The 13,258-nt window shown below is 36.2% G+C and overlaps 1 protein-coding gene across 1 annotated transcript; it reads right to left on the reverse strand.

The window, feature by feature from the left end:
• Nucleotides 1-2,549: 2,549 nt before the first annotated feature.
• LOC145786841 (protein CFDP2-like) lies at nucleotides 2,550-3,845 on the reverse strand. The gene has a single exon (XM_082598581.1). The coding sequence runs from the start codon at nucleotides 3,843-3,845 to the stop codon at nucleotides 2,550-2,552; it is 1,296 nt and encodes a 431-aa protein (XP_082454707.1).
• Between the last annotated feature and the right edge of the window lie 9,413 nt (nucleotides 3,846-13,258).

The following is a 13,258-nucleotide window of genomic DNA, read 5'->3' on the forward strand; positions in this document are numbered from 1 at the left end:
ATAAAACCATATTCAACATTGTTCAATACATGTTCTATACTTGTTTATACTCGTAATGTGGCCGATTAAAACTCATCCGCTACAGTCTTTTTATATTTGCTATTTTTTGGGCTACTTTCAGAATTATTTTTGCTACAGTTTATTAAAATCCGCTACAAGTCATAAAACATATGTAGCCTACATTTTATAATTTTTAATAGAAACAGGTAAATAGGCCTATATCCATTTGGCCCTTTTGTCTAATATTTTCCTTGTTTTGGCCTTTTTTGTATTATTTTGGCTTTAAGACCTTTTCATGGTCTGGCAATTCTGATCTGTTGGATATTGTGTCAGTGGGCTAGAACCATAGATATCTTACATAAGATATTATGGTTCTTATGTGTATATTATATTATGTAAGATATCTATGCTAGAACGCTAGGTAATGAGAAAATCTAAGGCGCTGTTATGGTTATAATATCGGCCTAGTAAGCAAACGTTTGAGCCAAATGTTGGCTTTACACTGTTATCTTGGCTGGGTACTTGGGTAGACTTTGGCATAAAACATGATATGTGAGATCTAGGCTAGAATTGACTTGACTGAAATGAATTCTGGCTTAAGCTACTTCAGCAGTAGGTAGCTGTAGCTAAGTTTTTGGTGTTGTCTAATTTTAGCAGCATATTTTGCCCGTTTGTGTGTAAGAGCTACCTTTAATAAGTTAATAGCTGTTTATCTGCTAATAAATTTCATACAAATATTACCCTAAAAGTATTTCTAGAAAGCATTATAATCCATTATTTGAGTGTAATTTTGCAAAAAACTTTCCTGGGGGGCATGTCCCCGGACCCCCCTAGAATACACGTGCCTTCGGCACGCTCTAACCCCCACGAGTTATATTGCTTCCCTTGCTCAACCAGCCAGGATACGCCACTGAGTTGTGTAGATTACTATGCAAGTGAAGACTTGCTGACTGCATTGGAACCTCATAACTTCAGCTTTTCCTATTCAAATAATGCAAATAGTCAGACCTGAAAGGCAAAAACTTTCTAAAAATCTTCTTAACCCCACTCTACTAATTTCTGGGTTGACAATCACTGCTTTGAAGCATTTTATGGAAAGTTGTTTATATTGGTGCATAATGCCCCGGCAAGGTTCATAATACCCCAGGCCATTTTTTCATGAAAAACTGTAATAATTCAAATTTTGGAGAAGTTAGTGAATTGTGCTTGTGATATGTAATAGATAATGTTAAAGACTATGCAACCTGAAAATTTCATAATTCTACATCAATTAGGGGGCGAATGAGAGCATCCCGAATTTTTGTGGTTCATATTGCCCCGGTGTCCCCTACTTCATCGTTAGTGATCTTTTGTTTCCATGAAATTTTTAACATTTGCCTGTATGTCCAGAGCTCGAAGGCATCGATCCGTTTCTCCATTTTTTGTGACATTGTCCAAGTTTCGGAATTGTATAACAGGGTCGACCAAATATAGCATTTTAATATCCTGAGACGAGTTGATAAATTTAAACGTTGATTGGTTAAAATATTTTTCATTTTTCCAAATATAGTTCTTGCAATTTCTATCCGTCTAAGAATTTCATGATCACACCTCCCATCTTCAGTTATTAAATGACCAAGATATGAAAAAGATTTTACTTTTTGTATAATTTCGTTGTCAATTATAATTTGGAGTACTGAAGTGTCTGGTGATTTTGAGATTATCATTGATTTGGTCTTTTTAGCGTTAATTTTCATATTAAATTCTTTACCAATTGAGTTAACATTGTCCAATATTTCTTGAAGATCTTCTTGTGATTCAGCCAAAAGAACAGTATCATCAGCATAGCGTAAATTTGTTATGTTTAAGCCACCAACTTTTACTCCTCTCATATCATCAATGGATCGAAAAATCATTTCTGTATATAAATTAAAAAGACATGGAGAAAGTACACATCCTTGGCGTACTCCACGCTTGATATCAATTCCTTTAGACAAATCTTTTTCCATGCGAATAAATGCTTTTTGATTTCAGTACAAATTGATAATAAAACGTAAGTCTTTGCCATTCATACCAATATTGGACAAACAATGAATCAGTTTCTCATGGTTAACTCTATCAAATGCTTTCTCATAATCAATAAAACATACATATACATCTTTATTTACTGCATTGTAACTCTCACAAATTGTTCTGAAGTTAAGTATACCCTCTCGTGTTCCTTTACCAGTTATAAATCCACTTTGAGTCATGCTAACCTCATTCTCAATAGATTTTCGATTTCTTAATAAAATTATTCTTAACAAAATTTTCAGTACATGACTGATCAAACTTAATGTTCTAAAGTCACTGCAGTTCTTTGCTTTGGATTTCTTTGGTAGTCTGACAAAAACAGTTTCATTCATTTCTTTAGGTATAAATCCAGTCATATATATATATTTCATTACATAATTTGTGTATGCGTTTTAAACTTATGCCATTGAGTGCTTTTAGCATTTCTGGATAAATGTTATCCTTTCCTGCAGCTTTATTACATTTCAGATCTTGAATGGCTTTCTCAACTTCAGATATCAATATTTCTTCTCCTTCATTATTGGTAATTTCAGGCATACAATAATACATGTTCTATCATCATCATATAATTCTGTTACATACTCTTCCCATCTACTCTTTATATCCTCTTCCTGAAATAACATTTTTCCTCCACTATCCATGATGCAGCTGTTTGCTTGTTCAACTTTCTTCAAACATGTTAGCTGTTTAACTTTATTGTGTAGTTCAAGTGACTTATGAGATGCTTCTAGATGTTCTATTTCACTGCATTGATTTTCCCAACACCTTTGTTTAGCATCTTTGAATAACTGGGATATTTCCTTATTTAAAGCTTTATATTTCTTGTGATTATTGAATTTGTTTTTCTTTCTCTGTTGCATTAAGTCAAGTATCTTCTCAGTAATCCAAGGCTGTTTAATATTTTTCCTCTTTGATGGTAGAATGTTAGTAGCTGCATCATTTAAGGTTTCTTTAATTTCATTCCAACTTCTATCTATAGTTTCTTGTGTAATTACTTGAGGAATTTCTGTTTGCTGTAATAATTCAAATTTATTGTTTACTGTAATACTGAATTTCTCTCGATATTGTTCATTTTTAAGCATGTTCATGTCGGTATGTTCTGACATATTTGTTCTTTTCACTCTTTTTAGCTTTATTTGGATTTTCATAACAACTGGATTGTGGTCAGACATTATGTCACATCCTGGATACGTTTTAACTTGTCTTACTGCATTTCTGAACCTCTGGTTTATCATAACATAGTCAATTTGATTCCGAAATTGATAACCTGGACTTTGCCATGTATACAACCGCCTAGCAGGATGTTGAAAAAGAGTGTTCGCTATTACTAAATCATTAAGTTTACAAAATTCCAGCAACCTTCTTCCACGTTCATTTAAATTGCCAAATCCATAACGACCAGTTGTGGGATATTCATGATGATCACCCACTATTGCATTAAAATCGCCCATTACTATATTAACTTCTCCACTTTTAGTATATTTAAGTACATCCTTTATTGACTCATAAAACAACTCAATTTCTTCATCGGTATGTTCTTGGGTTGGTGCATAGATTTGTAATATATTTACATTAAATGGTGCTGCAGACAATTTAATCATCATAACTCTGTTAGAAATTGGCCAATATCCAATGACTGAGTTAGCTATTTCTTTTTTCATTATCATACCGACGCCGTACATATGCTGTTCTCCTCCTGAATATACAAAAACAAATCTATCTTCTGTCACTTTACCATCACCTATCCATCTAGCTTCACTTATCCCAATTAAATCAAAGTTCATGACCGACATCTCTTGTTTTAAATTTTCGTATCGACCTGCTTTATAAAGGGTTCTTACATTCCATGTTCCTATTTTGAGTGCCCTTTTTCTAGTATTCAGCAGTCTACCATCAGACTTATGCCTTCCAGAGGGATTTGGGCATAAGCCATCATCACGAGTAGCTGTGCACATAGAAGAGGTTTCTCCTTCCCTGTAGCTTTTAGAGGACTTCACAGCAGGGGGCCCTGATCAGTCTCCATGACTCATTTTCGTTTTAATAGCTAGCATTGTTTACTATGGAATATATACTTGGTAAGGCTCCAATCTTTTCCAAGGTGACCAGCCACTGTACTCTAAACGTCAAAAGTGTGCCTAAACGGGTCACATCGTTTTGCTATCATGCCTTCCAAGCCATTGACTATTTATGGTTCTTCTGCCTTTTCAGCCATTCTAGACTTTATGCACTTAAAGGGATTGACTTCCCTACCATGTTAAAGCTGTTCTAACATGCACCTCATTTAGTTTAGCCAGCATTATGCCGTTACCAGGGTGTGGCCGTTGGTGTGCATTACCAACTTTGTGGAGCCATAAATGAGACTTGGGGTTTATATGAAGGACCAATGTTACCATTACTCTCATATGAGAAAATGGAAGAACTAGAGGTGCTACCTTTCACACAAACCCCCCTACACCCTTGCTGTGCACTTGAATGAAAATGATGAATGTCATAAACAAACTCAAATTCGCCAGAAAGGCTTTCTCTCATTTGAAGAAATTGGTAAAGAACAACTGCAAATCTTACAAATGCGTGCTGAACTGGATGACGACATTGTCTTGCAATATGGGAACATACGTTTTCACCATGAAAAGATTTTATTGCACAACTATGCGGTTTGTTTTTCAAAATGTTGTGACATATTTAACACACATTCAAGACTTTGGTCTCATAAAAAGCCAAAGGGGTCTCATGAAATCAATCTTGCCCACGCTTTATTTCTGAAAAATAAAAACCTAAAAGCTATTCCTGGACAAAAACTTTGTAGGAAATGCTGGACTCTTCTCACAGAAGATATGACAAATGATGATTCCTCCAGCACATCCTCGATACCGGTAAGTGACAAGTTATCTCAGATCTCATCATCTGAAAGTGAACTAGAAACAGAGCTCCATGGGAAATTGGAACATGTGGATTCATTAAAGAGAACCAATACAGTTTTAGATGCAATCGGCACATCAATTCTTGGACACACATTCTTGGACAATTCTTGGACACAAAAGAAAGCACAACAATTCTTTAATGTGTCAGATTATTCTGTGAGGCAAGCCATGATGCTGAAGGAAAAAAAAGGGTGTTGGGCAAACCTGCCACTGTAGGGAAAAAATACTAACTTTCAGAAGAAACCAAACAAATCATTTACAGTGCATTTTATCTTGATAATGATCATTCCTTTTCACGAATCATGCCAGGTCAAAAAGATAAATTGAGTGTGAAAAGGAATGTGCATGAACAGAAGAGGTTGTTACTGTGTAACGTTGATGAACTGTACTCCATATTCAAAAGGACACATCCTGATATTAAAGTTGGAAGAGCATCATTTTTTTATTAAGGCCCAAACAGTGTGTCACAGTTTCTTCAGCTGGTACGCATACTGTCTGTGTATGCACACACCGCCAAAATGTGATACTTATGGCCAACAGCAGTAAGACAGATAAGGACTATAAAGATTTAATGAAGATGATTGTCTGCGACATTGAAAATAAGCAGTGCATGATGAATAGCTGCTCTAACTGTCCTGGTTTGAGAGTACTACAAGATTACTTGACAGATTTATATGCTGCAGAAAGTATAAAAAATTTCACATACCGACAGTGGATATCAATAGACAAATGCATGCTACAAACACACACTTCTTCAACTGAAGATTTTGTCCAGTTGTTGTCATGCACTGCTTATTTTCAATGTACACAGTAACAACCTCTTCTGTTCATGTACAATGTACATTCCTTTTCACACTCACTTTATCTTTTTGACCTGGCATGATTCGTGAAAAGGAATGATCAGTATCAAGATAAAACTCACAAATGATTTGTTTGGTTTCTTCTGAAAGTTAGTATTTTTTCCCTACAGTGGCAGGTTTGCACAACACCCCTTTTTTTCCTTCAGCATCATGGCTTGCCTCACAGAATAATCTGACACATTAAAGAATTGTTGTGCTTTCTTTTGTGTCCAAGAATTTGGTTTTAAAGTTAAAATAGAATACTTATCATCACGGTCAGCATTGTAAAGCTTATTTTTTAATTCATCCATTATGAGATCCGAATCTTTTGCTTTGACTGCAGTTATTTTATGATCTTCAATCGTTTCATCCTGCGAAGTACTTTGAATATCCATTGCCAATACACCAACTGCTTACAGTGCAAATGTCTCATTCAATTGTTTTATAACTTTTTCAAGCTTCTCGGTACTGTAAGATAGTTTTTGACGCTTATTTTTAGATTTTAATGTAATGGGAGATGTGCCGATTGCATCTAAAACTGTATTGGTTCTCTTTAATGAATCCACATGTTCCAATTTCCCATGGAGCTCTGTTTCTAGTTCACTTTCAGATGATGAGATCTGAGATAACTTGTCACTTACCGGTATCGAGGATGTGTTGGATGAATCATCATTTGTCATATCTTCTGTGAGAAGAGTCCAGCATTTCCTACAAAGTTTTTGTCCAGGAATAGCTTTTAGGTTTTTATTTTTCAGAAATAAAGCGTGGGCAAGATTGATTTCATGAGACCCCTTTGGCTTTTTATGAGACCAAAGTCTTGAATGTGTGTTAAATATGTCACAATATTTTGAAAAACGAACCGCATAGTTGTGCAATAAAATCTTTTCATGGTGAAAGCATTATGTTCCCATATTGCAAGACAATGTCGTCATCCAGTTCAGCATGCATTTGTAAGATTTGCAGTTGTTCTTTATCAATTTCTTCAAATGAGAGAAAGCCTTTCAGGCGAATTTGAATTTGTTTATGACATTCATCATTTTCATTCAAGTGCACAGCAATTGAACAAGGGATATTATCCATTACTAAATTATACACAGAGTATAGGTTACTGATAGATAGAATAAGTGCTTAATTTCACCTGTAATGTAGAACATATTATGACACTTCGTTTTCGAATTACTGATAACTTTTTACTCAACCATATGCAAAACTTAAATTCACTAAATTCAAATAATATCATCTTTCAACTACCAAAAATGACTTTTCATTTTTTCGTAAAGTATCATAGCGGCTCGGAATATGTGCACAAAGTGAGACACCTCAAACAGCAAAAATCTCCATGAAGGCAACTATTTAGAATGTTCTAACCCAGTTTTTTGGATTCAACACCCTCAAAAATGGGGAAATAGCATTTTACTCCATTGATTTACTGTAAGGGGGAAGCTGTAGAATAGAGTGGTTCAAAAAAATACCATTTTCTAGGAATCTTCCTCCACAAGGCTTAAAATGTGCCATTTCTCCATAAAAGTGCCCTTGCAAAAAATTAGACTGATTGGAGGTCGTTTAAAGGTCAATCAGATTTTCACTTTTTTACCACATTCTGCCTATGTCAAACCCTATAGCACACAGGCCGATATTGTGTGCAAGACTTACAGAAGGGAAAATGCCCCCTATTATCTTGAAAACCACACAAGAGAATGAGCTAGACTTTTGTATGATGCAGGATTGAACTTAGTGTGTATGTAACCAATATTTATTAACTTAACAGCCAACAAAGCAAAAATCTTATTTCCATACTAAAATATCGGCAATTCGGCATCTACCATTATTATTGAAAAATATTCACTCGAAACAGGCGGTAGTTTCATCAGTCATCACTTCAATCATTTTCGTAGGTTAAATAAGTTTAAACACAAGTGATACAACTTTCCTTTCATCACAAAGAGACATGAATGTCACAATAAATGAATTAAATTACAATGTTATCGTCAAAGATTGTGGTGTTAAATCAGATACGACATTCGGCCACTGTTTTCGTCTCAGTCTCATTTCAGGCTTTGTTGAGATTGAGGGTTACTTTGGTTGGCACCGTAAATCTTTTCCTGTGGGTGCTTACGAACTGCAGTAGGTACTGTTCTGAGTCTCATCTTTGGTTAGAGCTGAATTGTAGGACTGAAGTGAATTAGTGCAATTTCTCGCTCGGCTGTGTCATTAACAACTTTTAGGAGACTAAGGGTCGAATGCACCAACAGTGATTAACTTAAACAATGATTAAAGTTAATCATTGGTTAACTAAACAATGATTAAAGTTAATTCGTTGTTGGTATGCACCAACAAAATTTTGTGCATGATTAGCTAATCAATGATTTAATCAGACTGTTGATGGTTTTTGCTGAGTCATAACTCTAGCAATGAGTATTTGTTTGGGGTTCAGTACAGTTCAGTGGTAGAAAAAGGTATTTACGTCCTACATACATTATTTGTTCATAGCAATGGCAAAAAGCGTTACATTTGCTGATAAACTATTTGGTAGAAACGTAAGCTGGACCGATATTCACAAATTTGCTCGAAATGATATCTGCTGTAATATGTACTGATCCAGGTAGCCTACTAAGCAGCCCTTTTGTCAGGTGCCAATGAAACACCTTTTTAAAGTGCTGCCTGGTTTTAACTACTGAAGTTGGGGTGCCGTAACTTTCACTACATTGCAGAAGCAACCTGAAATCAGCTGAATTTAGCAGATGCAGTTAGGCTACAAGGTTGTTCATCAGAAATTTGAAAGTGAATCTTTGAGACAATTCCACTTAGAACAGTGTTTCCTAACCTGGGATGGGAGAGGTGTTATGACAGTCTAATATCAAGAAACCATTTCTCATGCTTTTTAAGAAGTTTTGAAAGGGCATTTCAAGGGTCAGCGACGGTTGTGCAAGGTCGCTTTGCAAGTTGCTTTGCTTTTTAAAGCTTTGGGGGCCTGGATTTTTGCTTGGTACCGGGCCCGAAATGTTCTCTCAATGGCTCTGATAGAAACCGTTGCATTTTAAAAGAGGTTTATCTTGTTTTTAACCATTTTGTGCTCGAAATACTCAGAATGAACTAAATTTAATGTAAATTTTTCAAAATTCTCTGAGGGAGGCCTTCACCTGTTACTGGGGTTGCCTAAGTCAACACACTGGAGGGGGTCCATCTATATGGATTGACTCCTTGCTGTTTAAACTCCTGGCAATGCCACTACAAGACTACAGGGTGCTAAACTGTCCAGACCAGTTTACAGTACGGTACTGCTCAGGCTTTGTTAAAAACAACATGTTTTATTTTACACCCATTGCAACAACATACAGTACACTGCAATTACACATGCAACACAACAGGCGACTGGAAGCAGCGAAGGAACCATACAGTTATCGAGCAGACGCTCTCACCAGTCAGGCGGCTAGATGTTAAGGTAGAGGTAATGGAATGCATTTCATCAAGACACAACTGCCAACTAGAAATTTATTTTCATAAACATTGGGCTAATATAAATTTTTCTGAAATGATTTGACTACATTATTTTACTGTTTTGTATTTCAGTGTAGAACAAATATTTCAACATTTTTTCTTGACAGTTAAATTTATATAATTCATTTATAAAATGTCAAAACAACGTTCGCAAAAGTTTTCTCCACACGAAAAAGATCTGTTTCTCACTTGCATTGCAACATATCGCAATATTATTGAATGCAAGAAGACTGATGGTGTGACTATACACAACAAAAATGATGCCTGGCGGGAACTCACCAAAGATTTTAATGGTGCCTCAACCTTGGCAGTTAAAGAAGAGGGTACGCTTTGAAGGTTGTGGACAAACATGAAGGCCCAAGCAAAAAAAAGGGTCTCTTTGGCCCGCCAAGAACGCTTCACCACTGGCGGTGGTCCACCCCAAAAGAGTAATGACACAGAAAAGGAAAATTTGAATTACCTGAACAACTGATACAGGCACAAATCGAGCAATGTAAAAAATAACAAATTTGAGCTTTGCTACTCTGTTTAAGTATTTATGTGATAACTAGGGCGATTTTTTGTAACCAAAGTTAATTTTTTATAGTTGTACCAATTAACAAAAGAAATGTATAACCAAAATTTCATGGTTGTGGGGGGTCAATGTTTAAGATGTTATAAAGTTACCAAAAGTCACTTTTTGTGTTTTTAGATTACTTTTCATTTGTTAGGTCACTTTATTTTGCATACTTTTTTGCCTAATTCCCCTATTTGTATATCTTTTATTGCTACTGGAGAGATGAATTTACATTTTATGTACAGTAATGCCAAGACTTTTAATATATCTTCTACTATGGTATGGATTTTAGGGGTCTGCTACTATTCGGCGAGTCCGATTCGGCGAGTCCGATTCGACTAGTCCGATTCGGCGAGTTCCCTATTCGGCGAGAGCCCTTTTCGGCGAGTGCCCTATTCGGCGAGTTTTTGAAATTTTTGAAAGGAAATTATCGGGTATGTAGCCTAATTATAATTGCCGTTTTTACATCGTTTTAACGTCGCTAAACGTTGAAATCGTGCAGAAAGGAATAAAAAGAAAATGTTTGAACTATTAAATTAAAATTCATCATGTCAGTTCAGTTGTTTTTATTTCTGACCATCATATCAAAAACAATACACGTCAACATAGCAAAGGTAGAAGCGACAAAACGCGAACGTTAAAACGTGCTTGAATTCGTCATGTCAGTTCAGTTGTTTATCTTTCTGATCATGATATCAAAAACAATACACGTCAACATAGCAAAGGTGTAGAAAAAGGTAGAAGCGACAAAACGCAAACGTTAAAACGTGCTTGTGACCGAAGTAAGTTATTCAGTTGAAAGAAATTTGGCCTGGTGGCAACACTTTCAGAAAAATTTAAGATATGAAGGAAAAATAAAACAAAGAAAATGTTACAAAAAAAAAAAAAATAGATCATGTTTCTGTCTATAAGTTAGTACTTTTGAATACTTAAAATGATTAGTTTGGACCAACAAATGTGTGGCCTACAGCTTGGATTGAAAGGAAATTATCGGGTACCGTAGCCTAGTTATCCCAACCAGCAAAAAATTGTTCCAAGAACACAGTTCGTTTTTACATTGTAGTAACAGAATGAAAAGGCTAAACAAATGTGTGGCCTATCGTGTTAACGTCGCTAAACGTTGAAATCGTGTAGAAAAGGGAGCTTTTGCTGACTAGGATACTTTGAAACTGAGAAACATTCACAGAAGCCCTACGATTTGTTCCAAGAACCCATTTAGCATAACATTTCATTTGTACATTGATTCAACGTCTGAATACATTATCTTAAAAATGCAACGTATTGTAGGGCTTCTGTGAATGTTTCTCAGTTTTAACGTATCCTAGTCAGCAAAACCACCCTTTTCTACACGATTTCAACGTTTAGCGACGTTAAAACGATAGGCCACACATTTGGTTAGCCTTTTCATTCTAGGCTAACTGGGTTCTTGGAACAAATTTTTGCTGGTCGGGATAACTAGGCTACGGTAGCCTACCCGATAATTTCCTTTCAATCTAAGCTGTAGGAATGTAGGTCACACATTTGTTGATCCAAACTAATCATTTTAACCATAGGCGCCTAAGCCGTGGGGGCCAGGCCCCCACGCATATTTCCGCGTGGGAGCAACTTTTTATGCTGCATTGATACATAAAACAATAGATGAACTAGCGATCGGCAGCAGGAAAACATTTTTAAATGGAAACCGCAACAGCTTCGTAGTAAATAATCACTAGAACAAGTAGCGATGCTACAATCCCACCCCAGACAAAAAAATCTGTCATTTTTACGTTGATTTAACGTCTGCAGACGTTGAATCAATGTAAAAATGACTGATTTTGCTGCTTGTGACATAGCAAAATTCTACCATTTTGCGTCGATTCAATGTCATCAGATGTTGAATGCACCCAAAAACAACATAATTTGCTACGTTGACGCAGCGTGCGTTTAACTTAATGCGCTTGCAAACAGCCTCGCTGTCGCTTTCAAAAGTTGAAACCTCTGCAGAGAATTGTCGCGGCAGTGAGTCAGTTGCTGTGAAAATGAACTTGAAGTCTCGGCCCGAGGTTACCACTAACCAACGTAACGAGGGCTGGTACAAACCGCACTGCCCACAGTCGCACAAGCCACATAATCAACACAACAACGGCCTCGCGCAAACTGCATGGCGCACACACGTCCGTTGCCATAGAAACCCGATCAAAAGCGGGGAATATGCGCATCTTTTGTTTCATCTGCAACACGAAAACGGGCGTATTACAGCGAATTGAAACTTGAAAGCTGGTCAACCATAAGTTGCGATATTGTAGTGAAAAGAGAGCAATGTCAAGTCGAAAACTTAATCAAACGTCTCTCTGTAACTATTTTTCAAGGGCTGTTTACGGATGTCAGCAACTTTTAAATTTATTAAAGGTGACGTGCTGTTGAATTGCTGTAAACATGAATGATTTGGCTTTCAATGAGGTATAATTGAGGTATAATAGGTATAATATTATGCAGATCTTTAAGAATAACTGTTTTTCCTGTAGAAGCTGCAATGTGCTTTTGTACCAACTTTTTATTTGCTTTGGTGGCAAGCATTTCTCCGATCACACTGCTTTCTGTTTCATTTAATCTTCGTTGTTTAGGCATCAAATTAAATGCATTCTGAAAAATAATTTATATGCACATAATCAAGAAAACGACATATCTTTTGACAGGTGTCCGACCCACAGAGATGGGCAAGATCACCAGGTTTGGTGAATCGGCAGCTTGAATATGACCAGTTTCGCACAAACTGGTCATATTCAGCATGTGCGTAGTCATGCGCGCAAAGTGAAATGACCACTTTACCGTGTCTTACGATGAAGTCAAGATCAGAAAAACTGTCTTGCAACATTCTTAACGTGTTTTAGTACAGTAGCAAACAATATTTGAACTTCAAGTGTCATAATCAAAATGCAATTATACACGAAAAGTAATTTTTTGGATAGAGGGGGTTTTGGACGGAAATTTCAATTTTTTTTACTAGTGGTCTTAGAATGTACTGTTGTATCCTAAAACCTGGGTTAAAATTGAATTTGAAAAAAAAGCCGATTAACCCCCCCCCCCCTAATGTTATTGCTCTTTTTTATCCTTCACATAATTTCTGATGAAAGCCTCCTTATCATATACAGGGCTAGTGTAATATGTCTGTAGTAATATATTATCCAATAAGGATAAGGGACTTCATACATGTAGTGTATTCTTGGATTTGTCAAAAGCCTTCGATACCGTGGATCATGCTCTACTGTTAAAAAAACTTGAAAACTGTTATGGTATCAGAGGGGTTCCTTTATGTTTATTAAGAAGTTATCTAAATAACCGTTCACAATATACATGCATAAACAATACTATATCTAACCCTGAACATATATTATGCGGAGTCCCACAAGGCT

The sequence above is a fragment of the Aplidium turbinatum genome, chromosome 17 (genome assembly GCF_918807975.1).
Source record: "Aplidium turbinatum chromosome 17, kaAplTurb1.1, whole genome shotgun sequence".
NCBI lineage: Eukaryota > Metazoa > Chordata > Ascidiacea > Aplousobranchia > Polyclinidae > Aplidium > Aplidium turbinatum.

Excerpts from the sequence above, each read along its gene's own strand:
- LOC145786841 (XM_082598581.1), bottom strand. The coding sequence starts at position 3,845 with ATGTCGGTCATGAACTTTGATTTAATTGGGATAAGTGAAGCTAGATGG.